The sequence below is a fragment of the Polyodon spathula genome, chromosome 10, assembly GCF_017654505.1.
Source record: "Polyodon spathula isolate WHYD16114869_AA chromosome 10, ASM1765450v1, whole genome shotgun sequence".
NCBI classification, from domain to species: Eukaryota; Metazoa; Chordata; class Actinopteri; order Acipenseriformes; family Polyodontidae; genus Polyodon; species Polyodon spathula.
The window spans coordinates 7,296,603-7,312,207 of NC_054543.1; the positions used below are offsets into that span (position 1 = coordinate 7,296,603).

Consider the following 15,605-nt stretch of genomic DNA (forward strand, 5'->3'; position numbering starts at 1 on the left):
GGGGGGGTTCCCCCCACAAAGTTGTTAATGCTTGAATCTCATGTTGTTCTCAAACCTACATTAATGAACATTGAAGGGAGATGAATGGGTTTTGTGGGTGTAGATACTCTTTATTCTCTTAATTCCAGTGGCTGGGGTTAACAATGACAACTTGTCCACAATGCCCTCAAACACTTTGATATAATGATGTATATAGTAACGCTGATGAATGAATTGCATCAGTAATTCCAGGATACAGCCTTCAAATCCAACCATGATATCATCATTGCTTGGTAATACTATCTGTAGTTCGAAGGGTGTTGCATGACATCGTCACAAACCTAATGAACCCACACCAAGCTCAATCACAAACAGATTCCTTCTGGCCTCGACTGGTAGTAAAAAAGAAAGAATTAAAGAAATTGTAGTGTGGGGTTGTGGAGAGAGGAAATCTCCCAGCCTGCTTCTGTGAGACAAAGAGTGGCATTCCATTGAACTGCACTACTGTGATTGGAGCCGACCCTTGGACTGCTTTGCAAACCTGTCCTGCTGTCTGGTTTACCTAATCAGGGGGTGAAGTCCATCAGTTGAGGGGGCGGGGAGGAGGAGAGTGTATGTATGCGGGTTTGATCTCTGCTCTCTCACTCCCTCCCTGACTAACTCAGGTCAGCACGTATTCTACTGAACGGATTCCTCCATACCTCTCGTATAGCCATGAAGCTGCCTGTCCCTGTCCTCCTGTTCCTTTGCCTCTCTCTGGTGCCCGTGTCCTCCCAGGAGGCAGATCAAGCTACTCCCGCGCCACAACAGACCCTCAACAACACAGAGGAGGATTCAGACTGGGGCATCGGGAGCGTTCGGGGCGGCTTCGAGGCAGTCAGTGGATACTTCGACTCGTTCCTGGAGCTCCTGGGGGGGCGCAATGGGGTCTGCCAGTACCGCTGCAGATTTGGTATGTACAATTAATACAGACAGATGAAAGAGAATGTAATAGGACACAACATTTTTTACCAATGATATATATATATATATATATATATATATATATATATATATATATATATATATATATATATATTAAATTATACCATGTAAAACATGTGCTTTGAACTATAAGCAGTCACCTCACAACAGATTGGATTGTTTGTATAGAGAAACCTTGAATAATCATCTGATGTTGATTTAGGAAAACTAGTCCAAGACCAGTGCTAATCTGGGTCTGTGAAACCAGCTGATCGGTACTTTGAAAATTCTGTAACTGCCAACCTTTGAAATGAAGGGATGAAGCTTTGCCTTATCAGTCTTGGTGAACTGGCTCCTGTATTCTGTAAATATGTACTGGTGGCAGGTGTTGTGCAATACGCAGTGAGCTGCTTTAACCTGTACACTGTAATTGTGTTTCCAATCAACACTGCACAGTCGTTATCCCCTGCCAGGGATGCCTACACGGGACATCAGTTTAATACAGGTCCTGTTAACTGCTACAGAATATTGCATGGTTTTGTTAATGACTCACAGCAATTCATATTCCTCTAAGTCTCTCTAGAAAAAACAAAAGCAACAGTAAAAGGCATTTGTTCTTCTGGTCTGCAAATGAAATATAGTTACAATATGCTGCAAGTGCTCTTTGATATCACATGTTCCAGTCACCCTTTAATCTCTCTCCCCAGGAAAGGCTCCCCTGCCCAGGCCAGACTACAAGATCCCTGAGCCCAATGGCTGCAGTTCCTATTTCCTGGGACTCCAGGTACCAGAAACTGTATGTAAAGAACACTAATATCACCAGAAAGATCAACAACACAATCAACAAGGAATAAATCATGTGATCTCCAGCCGGACCCCCTGTGGCTGCTGGTTTTCATGCCAACCAAACTCTCAATTACTTAACTAGACCCTTTAATTGAACTAATCATTTGCTTAATTCAACCTTTTTACTTGTTATCAGCTCTTAAACAGTTGCAGTTCAAGTTATTTATCAAATCTTATAGCTAACGTGAAATATGCAACTGTTTAGAACACCCACTTTCAAAATTTTCACCTTTCGTTGCCATGTATCCTGGAATTAAAATGCATTCATTTTTTTTTTCATTTATCTACACATCCTACCCCACATCTTCCAAGTGAAAAAAAATATTCTAGAAATTTGTAGAAAATTCATTAAAAATAAAAACTGAAATAGCTTGGTTGGATAAGCAACAAAATGTGACAAAGGTTCAAGGGGGTGTAGATTTTCTATAGGTACTGTATACTGTAGTGTGTGTGTGTGTGTGTGTGTGTGTGTGTGTGTATATATATATATATATATATATATATATATATATATATATATATATATATATATATAAGATATGTGTAAAATTTGTGAAAACTTACCACTTCTGAAAAAGAAAACAATGGGGATCACACATATACCAAGAAATGAAATAGGAAAGAAATAACCCAAATTTGTAGTAAAGTATCTCTATGATCACCTATACCTGGGATGGAAATAAGACTCCCATTGCATAGCAGTTTGATCCATCTCTGGTTTTATTGTGTTTAATAAGACACATCTGAGTTTGTCACCTATACACTGTGGCTAATCAAGTTCCTACTAAAACCTGGAATGGGTGAAACTGCTGTGCATTAGGAGTCTCTCATCACTGTCTTTCTCAGCTGGTTTGACTCTCAGTGATTTTGTTCCCCTCCAGCTTGACCTGGGCATCCCGGCTATGACCAAGTGCTGTAACCAGCTGGACCTCTGCTATGACACGTGCGGCGCCAACAAGTACCGCTGTGACACCAAGTTCCGCTGGTGCCTCTACGGGATCTGCTCTGACCTCAAGAAGAGCTTGGGCTTTGTGTCAAAGGTCAAAGGTCAGTGTGTATGTGTTTTTTTTTTTTTTTTTTTTTTTTTACATACATGTTATAGCTTTACTTTGAGCAGTTCATGGATAAAATAACAGTAAGCTGTCAAAACTACAAACTGAATAAACAAACATTAGCTGTCTAGTTAAAAACAGCTAATGTTTGTTTATTCAGTTTGTCAGGGCACTGAGGACATTGCCACCGGATGTAAATTGTAGGTACTACTGTGATGATGTCAGGATAATCCAGCATGCATTCAGATTGGATGAGGCTCATCTTGTAATATTTTATAAATCATTCAATCCCTCTCAACCAATCAAAACTCAACATTTTCAAATTTACAATTCTTTAACCATACAGGTGTCAACTGACAAGGCTAATTCCTTTATCAGTGTTATCTTCATGAGCTGCATTAGCCAAAATGTTTGTCTGCTTGCCTCTTGAGTTATTAAAAACGAGTGAAGCTGTTTTATAACGACATTCCTTTTCTCTCTGTCACTCGTACCTGCAGCCTGTGAGTCTGTAGCAGACACCCTGTTCAACACGGTCTGGACGCTGGGCTGCAAACCATTCATGAACAGCCAGAGGGGGGCTTGTATCTGTGACGAGGAGGAGAAAGAGGAACTGTAAACCCAAGGACAGTCGTGCCAGTGCCGGAGAGACATTCCTGCAGCACCAGCACAAGATAGAACATGAAATAATACAATAATACAGTACAAGAACACTTGTATTACAGCACATCTTGATCTAAGAATATTCCACAACGTTAAAACCGTTCTACACAGAGACCAGCGCAGTCAAAAACTAGATTAAATGGCCATGTCTACAGTTGTGACCAAACTATGGATTTCTGTGATTGTTGCGATGCTGGGTCTTCTTAAGGAGTGCTGACCAATTCCAGCCAATCAGACTTTCAAATTCTTGGGCCTATAGACTCTTAATAAAATATACAACAGACATGGAGCTCTGTGGCTCCTAAGGGGCAAACTGGTCTTTTGTATAGCAAGAATAAAACACTGATCCTAGACTCAATAACAAACGACACAATGACACATCAGGGGCTCTAACAGCCTGCTGGGCTGGTAAGTCACCTGAATCAGCCTCTTCATATTGCTTTCTTGTTGCTGTAGTCTCGCCTTCATGCTGTTTGCAAACAAATTTAGCTTAAATGTGTCATTATTTATTTGCTTGGACTTGTATGAAATGTAAACCACATTGTGCTGGATCAGACTGCAGGAAAGTAGGTTTTTTTTTTTTTTTTTTTTTTTTTTTTTTTTTTTATTTCATTACCAAAGATGAAGAAAATACCAAAACAAAGTCTCCTGAGGCTGAAGGTTACAGAAAGCCCTTTCAATGGATAATGAGATTCCCTGTTTGTTGGGGTTTTTCCACCACCTAAATCCACCATCAAATCAACGAGTCCAGATATAATAAAGGTTCTATGTTTAAATTGCCAATCTGAATGGATTTTTCTAGTTTATATTTTATATTGTATGGTGCTGGTGTAACCTCTATAGTTTAATCTCTAAAGAGAGCACCTCACACCTACAATGTAGAGACTATAGGAGGAAGGAGGGGTACTGTTTAATATATAGGGAGGGAGAAAAGGAGGGGGGTACTGTAATATAGAGGGGGGGGGTTATTCAATATAGAGGAAGGAGGGGTACTGTTTAGTGTTAGTTGTTTATGCCATGTATGTGCTTTGGCAATTTGAGAGAGAGAGTAAATGATATGACATTACTGATCTCTGTCAACCTGGTTACAGACACACCAGGGTGCTGCAGGCTTTCTATTTCATTTTTAATTAATTTAATTAAAAACTATGAATAATGCCAACAATTGCCTATGAAGTTTCTTATATTTATTTATTTATTTATTTATTTAGTTTTATTTTTCAATGCTGTTTGTAGTCATTTTGAGTAGTTGGGTTCTGTTGTTCAAAGACTGAGTTTTTGTCTAGAGCTTCCTTTAAAATGGCTGTAAGCTTGTCTGGAGAATCCTAGCTGCCAGGAAAGAACGGTCTTCCTCGTTCCATTCAAATCATGTGACGATGTGACCTTAGAACTCTGGCATACCCACTGAGTAAATACTAAAGCTACATAATGATGCAAGAAAAAGACATTCAGTATATATACTACAGAATAACATACTGCATGGCTTCCTACTCTCTCTGTATCATAAACAGATATAAAAGAAGAAATGTAAAACAGAGCCCTTTCCTGATGTTATTTACAAAAATAAAAATAAATGTATAAAAGAATAAAAGTACAGCTTTGGCATAAGACTCTTCTGGAAACAGCTGGTCACAATCAATTGTAATATATTAAATGACCAGCAGGTGGCATTGATGTGCTACATATAATTATGTATGTAAATAATGTAGTTTGGATGCAGGTCAGCAGGGAGGAGGTTACTGATACTCTCAGACAGGGCTGTGATTGGTTACGTTGTGGTGAGGTCAGTCTTCATGGTAAATGATGATTGGCCCGTGGGTGAGGAGGCGGTGATTGAGGTGTCCCGTGTCCTCTTTATCCCACTCATCATGAACCTGCATTGCCTCTATTTTCAATGATGGCCATTTTCCCATTATTGTTTTTTATCTAGACAATTGTGTTACTGTAGCGGAACACATTGAGAAGCATGGCAAGTCTAGGGTCAGGTTTGATTTGATGAATCCAGCCTGGCTTCACCCTCACCTCCACCACAGTGCCGGAGGTCTTCAGGCTGAAGTTGATGTTGACGTGAGTGTCGTTGGAGATGCCGCGACAGGAAGTGTTGGTCAGTAAGACCAGACCACCCACCAGGTCCTTTAGGACCACCACCTCGATGCCACTGGACCTACAGTTGACCGGCACTGCAGACAGAGGGAAAGAGAGACATGCACACAAAAAGGCCAGAGTGAACACAACGCTTACTCACAGTATCAATCAATATGTACACTTGGACCTGTATTGTATGGTATAAGAGTGCCGTCTTGTGTGTACAGAAGTTGGGTTTGTGTGATAAAAATTATGACATTTATGGTAAAATAAGACTTGAATGTTCTGAAATCTGTGGTTTGAAATGGCTGTCTTACCAGCGTGCTAGTGGAATCGTTAGGGTTATGCTGGTCAATGCTTTGTGAAGAAGGTTCTGAGAGTGCTGGATGAATCACCTGGGTTCCTCTAACACGCTGGTCAAATGTTGTTATGAGTGACCTGCTCACTGGCTGTGGACATACCGTCACATGTCTTCCTCTCAGGACCCAGGATGCGCCCGATCCCACACTGGTAGCGATAGGACCCCTTCAGATTGACACAGATCTCTGCACAGCCACCATTGTCCTACTCGCACTCATTCACATCTACAGCACACAGAGACGGCAGGGACACAGAGGCAATCCTCCTTCTTATTATCACGGAATGAAATATGAGTGGAAAGAGGCGGGAGAGAGAAGGATTACCATTGGTCTTAGGTCTGTGGTGTTAAGAGACGATGGACAAGGTGGGGGCAATCAGAAAAACAAGAGAAAGAGGAGTAGACAGGGAAGAGTCTCTCAGTAAGAGGTAATACCATTGTCTATCATAGGAGATCATTCTTGTTCTCTCTCTCTCTCTCTCTCTCCCTCTCTCTCTCTCCTATATGAATATATATATATATATATATATATCTATATATAGATTACTTCCACATAGGTAATGAATATATATATATATATATATATATATATATATATATATATATATATATATATATATATATATATATATATATATATATATAGTAGTACAGGACTGAGTAAAATTGAATGAAAAACAAAACAGCTAAACAAACCCCCAACAAGAAGATATTTTCAGCCAGCTTTCGTGTAGCTTAGAGTGACCGGCAAAGCTCCTCTGGGTTTAAATTTTCACCATCCAAGCTGACGACGAGGTAACAGACAGCCCTTGTTGTATCCCCTGCTGTGTTGGCACTGAACTCTGCTGGGGAAAAAAAGGGGACGTTAAGGACTGCTGTGCTGTAAGTAGTTCATCTTGGGTTGTCTGTCGGGACTGTACCATAAAATAACATTTGCTTACTAAGGTAGGTGTAGGGTGGGCAGGGTGTGTGTGTGTGTGTGTGTGTGTGTGTGTGTGTGTGTGTGTGTGTGTGTGTGTGTGTGTGTGTGTGTGTGTGTGTGTTGGCGTTAGTTTGTATTACATGGTGGATTGAGGCTGCAGTCTCTTTGGGGGTGTCACATGTACATATAGCCAGAGTTGCGCGTTTCTTTAATTATTTTTTGAGCAGGGGTACAAAAAAAAAAAAAAAAACACCTTGTCGCTAGGGTGGCTGCAGTTCATCCACACGGGTGCGGCAATGGTTCTCCGAGATGCAGAATTTGGGCATGGCGGCGCGGTGAAGTGGTACCACTCCCCGTTGAGATGGCTGTCACACATGGGGCTGCCCGCCGAGTTGTTGATGTGGTGCTCCATCAGGCTGATAAAGGCAGAGCATGGGGATTGGGGGCAACATGACAGATCATAAAACCTTATGTAGTAGACCGTTATACAAGTTACCATCGTATTAGCATAGAAAAGTGTAATCAAGTATAGTGAGCATAAAGCATAGGTAAGCATTTTAAACAGTAATAATATACATATAATATAGCAATACATATCAATAGATATGGGACAAACTAGGGTAAGCTATCGTAAATGTATACGCTACTATAACCATGGGAAAAGCATGGGGAAACTGCAAAAAAATACCTTGGAGATGTCATCCACAACTGAACACGCATTCAAATATCCAGAAGCCATAGCTGTGCGGTTATAGAGTCTCTATTCACACATCTTTAACTGGCGAGTCTGTTTTGAAGAATAATATTCGGGTACGGTTCCAGACTGTTTTTGCATTCTTTTACAACAGCCTTCAAGTTGCAGTTAAACTCATACACAACGATATTTAATCCTTTAGACTTCAACCAAAATCCATTCACCAACTTATTTAGTGGAAATTAGAATGGCTTTATATATATATATATATATATATATATATATATATATATATATATATATATATATATATATATATACCAATACATTATATACTGTATAAACATATTTGTTGTTTTCAAAGGTACAGTACTGTGCAAAAGTTTTAGGCAGGTGTAAAAAAATGCTGTAAAGTAAAAATGCTTTCAAAAATAGACATGTTAATAGATTATATTTATCAATTAACTAAATGCAAAGTGAGTGAACAGAAGAAAAATGTAAATCAAATTCATATTTGGTGTGACCACCCTTTGCCTTCAGAACAGCATCAATTCTAGGTACACTTGCACAAAGTCAGGGATTTTTTAGGCATATAGTCAGGTGTATGATTAAACAATTATGCAAAACAGGTGCTAATGATCATCAATTCAATATGTAGGTTGAAACACAATAATTAACTGAAACAGAAACAGCTGTGTAGGAGGAATAAAACTGGGTGAGGAACAGCCAAACTCAGCTAACAAGGTGAGGTTGCTGAAGACAGTTTATTGTCAAAAGTCATACACCATGGCAAGACTGAGCACAGCAACAAGACACAAGGTAGTTATACTGCATCAGCAAGGTCTCTCCCAGGCAGAAATTTCAAGGCAGACAGGGGTTTCCAGATGTGCTGTCCAAGCTCTTTTGAAGAAGCACAAAGAAACTGGCAACGTTTAGGACCGTAGACGCAGTGGTCGGCCAAGGAAACTTACTGCAGCAGATGAAAGACACATCATGCTTACTTCCCTTCGCAATCGGAAGATGTCCAGCAGTGCCATCAGCATTGACAGAAAACAGTGGGACCCTGGTAGACCCATCTACTGTCCGGGGAAGTCTGGTCAGAAGTGGCCTTCATGGAAGACTTGCGGCCAAAAAGCCATACCTCCGACGTAGAAACAAGGTCAAGCGACTCAACTATGCACGGAAACACAGGAACTGGGGTGCAGAAAAATGGCAGCAGGTGCTCTGGAATGATGAGTCAAAATTTGAAATATTTGGCTGTAGCAGAAGGCAGTTTGTTCGCTGAAGGGCTGGAGAGTGGTACACGAATGAGTGTCTGCAGGCAACAGTGAAGCATGGTGGAGGTTCCTTGCAAGTTTGGGGCTGCATTTCTGCAAATGGAGTTGGGGATTTGGTCAGAATTAATGGTCTCCTTAATGCTGAGAAGTACAGGCAGATACTTATCCATCATGCAATACTATCAGGGAGGCATCTGATTGGCCCCAAATTTATTCTGCAGCATGACAATGACCCCAAACATACAGTGAAAGTCATTAAGAACTATCTTCAGCGTAAAGAAGAACAAGGAGTCCTGGAAGTGATGGTATGGCCCCCACAGAGCCCTGATCTCAACATCATGGAGTCTGTCTGGGGTTACATGAAGAGAGAGAAGCAACTGTGGCTGCCTAAATCCACAGAAGAACTGTGGTTGGTTCTCCAAGATGTTTGGGCCAACCTACCTGCCGAGTTCCTTCAAACTGTGCCTTCAAACTTCCTTCAACTGTGCAAGTGTACCTAGAAGAATTGAGGCAAAGGTTGGTCACACCAAATATTGATTTCATGTAGATTTTTCTTCTGTTCACTCACTTTGCATTTTGTTAATTGATATATAAACTATTAACATGTCTATTTTTGAAAGCTTTTTCACAGTACTGTATGTAAGAACAGAATTTATCCATTTTTGGACTGTTTATGAATTCAAGGTATATTTCAATAAAAAAGTAATTATTAAAAAGAGAGGTTTATACATTTGTTAATTCGAAGCAACTTTTAACCTAGGAGAATATATAAAGCACTTCAAAAAATAGTGTTTTTTTTTTTTTTTTTTACCAAAACCCCAAAAATTCCCAACTCTCCTGATACCAATGAACTACACACACTCCAACAGAGTGGAGCGTGTTCAGTATGGCTTGCTTACCGACTGCCTGTATGGGGTGAATCTCCTGTATCAGAGTGAAGATGAGCAGGTTGAAAAACATCTTGCTGTCTGTAAGCGCAGGAGCAGAAGCTTATAGAAAAAGTATCGTTCACCGTGTATAATAATAAAAATAATAGTAGTAATATCATCATCATCTATCATCCCCAGTGTCCTCCTCTTAGATTAAAGGCTTTTTAATACATTTTGCTCGCTGACTCCTAAATACTTTCCTGGATCTCACCTTTTCAGTGGAAAGTGCCAATAAATATTGAGAGGTCACCTAAGGTTAATAAGGAAGGCAGTGTTCAGTAATATATACACACACTGTACGACTGAATCTGTGTTGGAGGGAACAAAGGTGAACATCCATTCTCTTTTTAGACATTTCTCATCCACAAATACATCCTAGATACAATCAATCAGAAGCACACACTCTTAGCCGAGTGCTAGCAGTTTACAGCTTTTATTTACTGCATTACTTCGGTACAGTTTGTTTGTTCTTTCTTTGATGACTGCCCAGGGGGGTTGTTATCCATCAGCCCAGCCGGCACATTGCAAGCACATTGTAAAAGCAGCTATTGCAAAGTGAGCTTCAGCATCAGCAACACATTGCCATCAGCTTTTGCTGTTGATGTAACGACCTGATTATTAAGAAGACAATGGGACCAAATCATACCTGGAACAAAGAACTTGAGTATATATGGCAGCTAATGTATACAGCCACCCACAAAACTCACCCTTGACCGAAACTACAAATAAATTATGAAAGATTTTTTTACCCCTTTTTTACTGACAATTAACATCCGAGAAAGAAGTCAGTTCAGTTCTGGCAAATGCATCCCCTGTTGTGCATTTAAGAGATATTACAGGCAATTGCAAAGTAAGTTACAAGTTAAATAATAATATTATGAAAAACAGAGGATGTTCTGTTTTATTGTGCAGGGAGAGAGTGGTGTGGGTAAACAACAGTATTATCATGTCGTTAGCGAGAGGATGTGTGCGGCAGATAAGCAGAGGACAGCCGTCAACAAAGTGACCAGAGCTGGTCAAGGCTCCTGTGTTTAAAGTTACTGCTAATCACTGTAAACAGGGACGGCACTGGGGTTATATTAATCACCCTGCCTGTCTGTCTGACTGTCCATGTGTGTGTCTCTTCTCAGAAGCAAAAAGGACATGGAATAGCAAAAACAAGAGGTAGTCACCAACAATGCTAGTTCTTAAGAGTGACGAATTCAATAAAATCATGATTCAAGAGGCGCACACAACTTTGGTCCATTCATTCAGAATCTCACTTGGTGGTAACGATAGAATATTGTCAGTGAAAAAAAGTCTAGGTGAGGCATACAAAATAATCCCCTGGGATTCAATTGCTCTTTAGAGGTAAGAGAATAAAACTTCAACAGTTGCTGTTGGAATTTTCAAGCAAATTCCCTAAAGTGCAAGGGTCAAAAACAAAACCTACATTTATTAAACAACTTGGTAAATATCACCTAGGATATCAGGGCACATCACCCATTTACCTCAATTGTGTTCTGGTATTTGAGTAGTCACAAATAATGACCAGACTTTCAAAGATCACACGACAGCTAAGTCCAAAAAAAATGGATAAGCATTTATTATTGATAATTGAATTACATTTCTCTTTTATACATATTTCATAAATGATACAGGATTTTACATTTTTCTGTTCATCTCTTTTAGGATGTTTACTGCAACCGATGCCAAACAAAAATTAAAAGAAAAATAAAGAAAGAAATGAAAAGCAAAGAGCAATCCATCATTTTTACATTTCATTTTTTTACATTTTATTTTAAAACATTTTATTTTTAATTTTGCACACAAACAGGATAAAACATTTTAAAACAAAGCACGCTTTTATATTCCTTAAAAGTGAAAATAAATGATTTTTAAAAACTAACAAACGTGCATCCTTTTTCTATTTTTTTTTCTTTGCCTAACATGCCACCAGTAGAGAGGGTCACTTGTCTTTTGCTTCTGTCTGTGGTATGATGTTTTCAAGGCACCTGGCGAAACTTCAGGAAACAAAGTATCAAAGAACATCCTGCCAATATACAGACTCGGTCGGGGGTAGAGTGTTGACTGACAACTTATTTTTGAATATGTATTTACTCTATTTATACTAAAAAAAGAAAATGTATTGATTTGCACTTTGCCCATATCGAACACAAGCCACAATTATCATTTACCTCCACCAGGTGGTGCTCTCGTTTAGCTTATTATAATTGCAAAACAACTTCAACTACTGGGTAACAGCAGATTGCATTTCATATACAGAATACACATATATATATATATATATATATATATATATATATATATATATATATATATATATATATATATTATATATATATATATATATGGAACAGTCAATGAAAGAAGAAAATATATGCTGGCATTTCTTTTGGAAGACGCCCCACTTACCAGAGTGAAAGTGTGCTAGTATAACAACCACTCAATATAAAAATTGCCTTGTCCTCTGTGGTAGGCTTAGCAAACTCACTCAGCTCTGATGCAGAGGAAACAGTAGCAACCATTCACGCTGCTCAAGGCATTTCTAAACATAGGGTTTGATTTGGAAAATTAGTTGTTTTTGATTCATTTTATTTATGTATTTATTTATTTACTTTAATCCCGCAAATCATTTGTTCCGACTATTTTAGGTATTTAAAAAAACAACAAAAAAAAACCACCCGTTTTGAGTCAAGTATTGAATCCCAAGTACTGTGCCAACCAAGCTGCTGGGCTGGTTCAATTCCCTGTCAAGATTGATGTTGAATATACTGAAGAGAGTAGCGCAGATGCAAGATCCCTACATACCCTACACAGCAGAGCTGACCCAGACAGGCAGAGCCAGCAGCAAAAGCTCTATTGAAACCTGGAGCAGTTAGTACCACAGCTCTTCTTTAAATGAGAGGGAATAGGATAACCTCCAACAGCAACCGGATGCAGTCAGTCCAGCTGCTTACTTTCATAACTCTCCATAAATAGAGGCAGGTGCCACAGGTTAGTCCAGAGCTAAATACTCCAGGAACATTCGAGAGCATTAGCTCTACAGAAAATAATATTTCAACCAGACTCTACAGAAAGCTGGGAGCGGTCAATACAGCCGCTGACTCAAAACATAGCTCTAATTTTAGACAGGAGGACTTTGGCACCTCCAGCAGCAAACCAAAGAGGCTTGGAAACTTTATCTGCTTGATCCCAACAGAAACTGGAACAGGGCGCTCACACTGCAAACATGTCTGAGATTCTGATACCCAGCAGCGCTCTTCAATATATGGTCACAACTGCGAGTTCAGGCACCACCACCACCGTCAAATGCTCAAGACAAAATGGTCTCTCTAAAACACCCTTTGGAAATGCACAGGGCAATTAAACAACAAGACAGTTATTGGTTACATTCCTGCATTCTCCATGCTGTAAAAAACACACACAACCCCCTAGGTTCACGTTGGCTTTGGCATGGCTATCCCATCACCTTCTTTCTTCCACCCACTCAGCGTACTTGGATAGAAAATGAACAACATTGATGATTCACTGTAGGGTTATACACATCTAGAATTCAATTTAAAATAACAAAATACAGCTAAAATAAAACCCACAAATAAAAGTATACTGTATTCCCCATCCCCCACACTTCCCTCCCTGCCTGCCTGCCTGCCTATTTCAATACATTTGGGTCAGATTGAAATGTTTTTGTTTTTAAAATCAGTACGTGAAAGGTGTTTGCTATTTACATGGAGTTGAGATATAATTCCTCTAACAAAAACAGCCCACTGTAACACAACAGTAAGTGACAGGAGTTGGCATGTAATCAACTGATTATAAACCCAAAGTACAATTAAATCCCAATTTAGTTACATCCCAATAATAATAATAATTTATAACACACTTCAAAGTAATTGAATTTATAAATATCTTAACCCGTTCCCTCATTCCAACCCAAACTATTGTAACTAGCCACTTGCTGTAAAGTGTTGCCCCACCCGCAATTAACGATTAATGATTCTCTAGGAAGTGGCTCATAAATATGGCTTTTTGTCATGATTGTGCCACTGCAGACTTTTGCAATTTGCCATTTCATTTTATCTCTTGCAAGAGTACAGGAGTTATTATTTTCAATATACTGCAATGCCTGCAATCAATAATTTGAGAGTTGAGAGCCGTCCTTCAGCCAATTCACCACACTCCAATACACGATAGAGCAAACAAGATCTGAAAAAAAGACAAATGACTTTTTGGAATGAGGAAAGCAAGATTGCACCTGAGCACTTAAACAGAGTTTAAACAGAGTGAGGTGAATTTAGCTAAAAGCCAACTAGAAAACAAAAACAAACAATAAAAAAATGTAATCATGATAGATTACAAAACATCAAAAGATAAGGCATTCGAAGTGGCTTATATTTTAGCTAGCTTCATGGAAATTGGAAGGGAAAAAGTCCCCACGACAACTCTGACCAGTTCAACACGGTTCCAGGTTTATCTAGTTAATTATTAAAATGTAGACAATCATTTTAGTAAGAGTCAATCTTTCATGCTATTTTATCCTATACAATCCCTGTATTAAGGAAAAAGTATGTTTATTTATGTGGCATATGGAACCTTCTACTGATCCAGCGAGAAGGGGGGCTTTTCCCCCTGTGCACACATTCATCAAGTCAATCTTAAAGAAAGCTGATAAGGAGTGACGGTACAAACACAGTACAGAAATTCGTACCAAAAAACAAGGCTGTTGAACCTACTCTTTGGCATCTGTGAATTCTAGTACAAATCAAGGTACAAGACATAGATAGAAAACAAATGATCACTATGTTCTCTATCCCTGGAAATCCAGCGACAGAATATACAGCAGTGAAAGTCAATGTTAAAAACAACTTTGTGAATATGTGGCTGCTTTCATTAGTTAGTCACTAGACTGCTGCATAACCTGTCTGCTCAACAAATTTATTGTGATCCCAGAACTGTAAAGGCTGGTTCATACTTCAGTCCTGCAGCCACTGGGAGACGGTCATGTGACACATCCAGCTCAGAAAAATTTAACTCTGGCAACCAGTCTCCCTTGGATCGACAGTCAAACAAGTTGACTGAAAATCACCCTTCGAACAAGTCGACTAGAAATCGCCCTTTTCATGGCGCATAATTGACATATGAACCTGCCTTTGGGAACCTGGGATCTGAATTTCGCAATCTCAATGGTAATTGCATTTAATTTTGATCAGTGCATCTGAAATGAAGAAAAGCCCCATACATTTGAAAGAGGCCATAGCATTTAAGATGTGTTTGTCCAGTTGTAACCCTCTACTCTTTTAAACAAATACACATGCTTCAGTACTGTTTCCAATTACTGCCTGTGAAAGCACAATTCATTTTAGAAGGGCATTCTCACTTAAAATAACATGTAAGAGACAGACAGAATTGTCCTGAAACCAAGGCCTCCATTAAAAGTTGCAGGCTGCACTGAAGCACTGTGGCATCTGTAGTTTTGTATTTGTTAAAATACTCAGTGCTGTGAATGTACAGGACTATAGTTCCCATAAGTCCAAATGCATAAATACAGACTGTTGGGTTTTTTTGTGTTTTTTTTTTTGTTTTATTTAAGAAAATCCCTAAAAAAAAAAAGAAGTGTTGATAAAACACAAGTTTGATTTAAACACAGCTTAGTAAACAGGCAACGCATTTATTTATTTATTTTTTTGTGGGGTGGTTGCCACTAAGTGCGATTGCTCAGTGGCCAGTTGCATGAAACACCTCAAGTTAAATTTTCCTATTAGTTTTCCCCTCAAGTGTTCCTTGATTTAAGGGTGTTGGAGAAAACAGCTTAACTTAACACATTCAAGTCAATACCC

At 39.1% G+C, this 15,605-nt stretch overlaps 1 protein-coding gene across 2 annotated transcripts; it reads left to right on the forward strand.

Moving 5' to 3' along the window:
- Positions 1-554: 554 nt before the first annotated feature.
- Positions 555-4,107, forward strand: LOC121321758 (group XIIB secretory phospholipase A2-like protein). Of its 2 annotated transcripts, none has more exons than XM_041260898.1 (4): positions 555-931; positions 1,650-1,738; positions 2,670-2,835; positions 3,338-4,107. In XM_041260898.1, exons 1-4 carry the CDS (start codon positions 694-696, stop codon positions 3,454-3,456), a joined length of 612 nt encoding a protein of 203 aa, XP_041116832.1. In that variant the 5' UTR covers positions 555-693; the 3' UTR covers positions 3,457-4,107. The 2 variants fall into 2 exon arrangements, with proteins under 2 accessions (XP_041116832.1, XP_041116833.1); XM_041260899.1 differs by having other exon boundaries at positions 557-931; positions 1,650-1,726.
- Positions 4,108-15,605: the final 11,498 nt, after the last annotated feature.

Excerpts from the sequence above, each read along its gene's own strand:
- LOC121321758 (XM_041260898.1), top strand. The coding sequence starts at position 694 with ATGAAGCTGCCTGTCCCTGTCCTCCTGTTCCTTTGCCTCTCTCTGGTG. Across the intron at positions 1,739-2,669 it reads GACTCCAGGTACCAGAAACT|CTTGACCTGGGCATCCCGGC; the intron begins GTATGTAAAGAA and ends GTTCCCCTCCAG. Across the intron at positions 2,836-3,337 it reads CTTTGTGTCAAAGGTCAAAG|CCTGTGAGTCTGTAGCAGAC; the intron begins GTCAGTGTGTAT and ends TCGTACCTGCAG.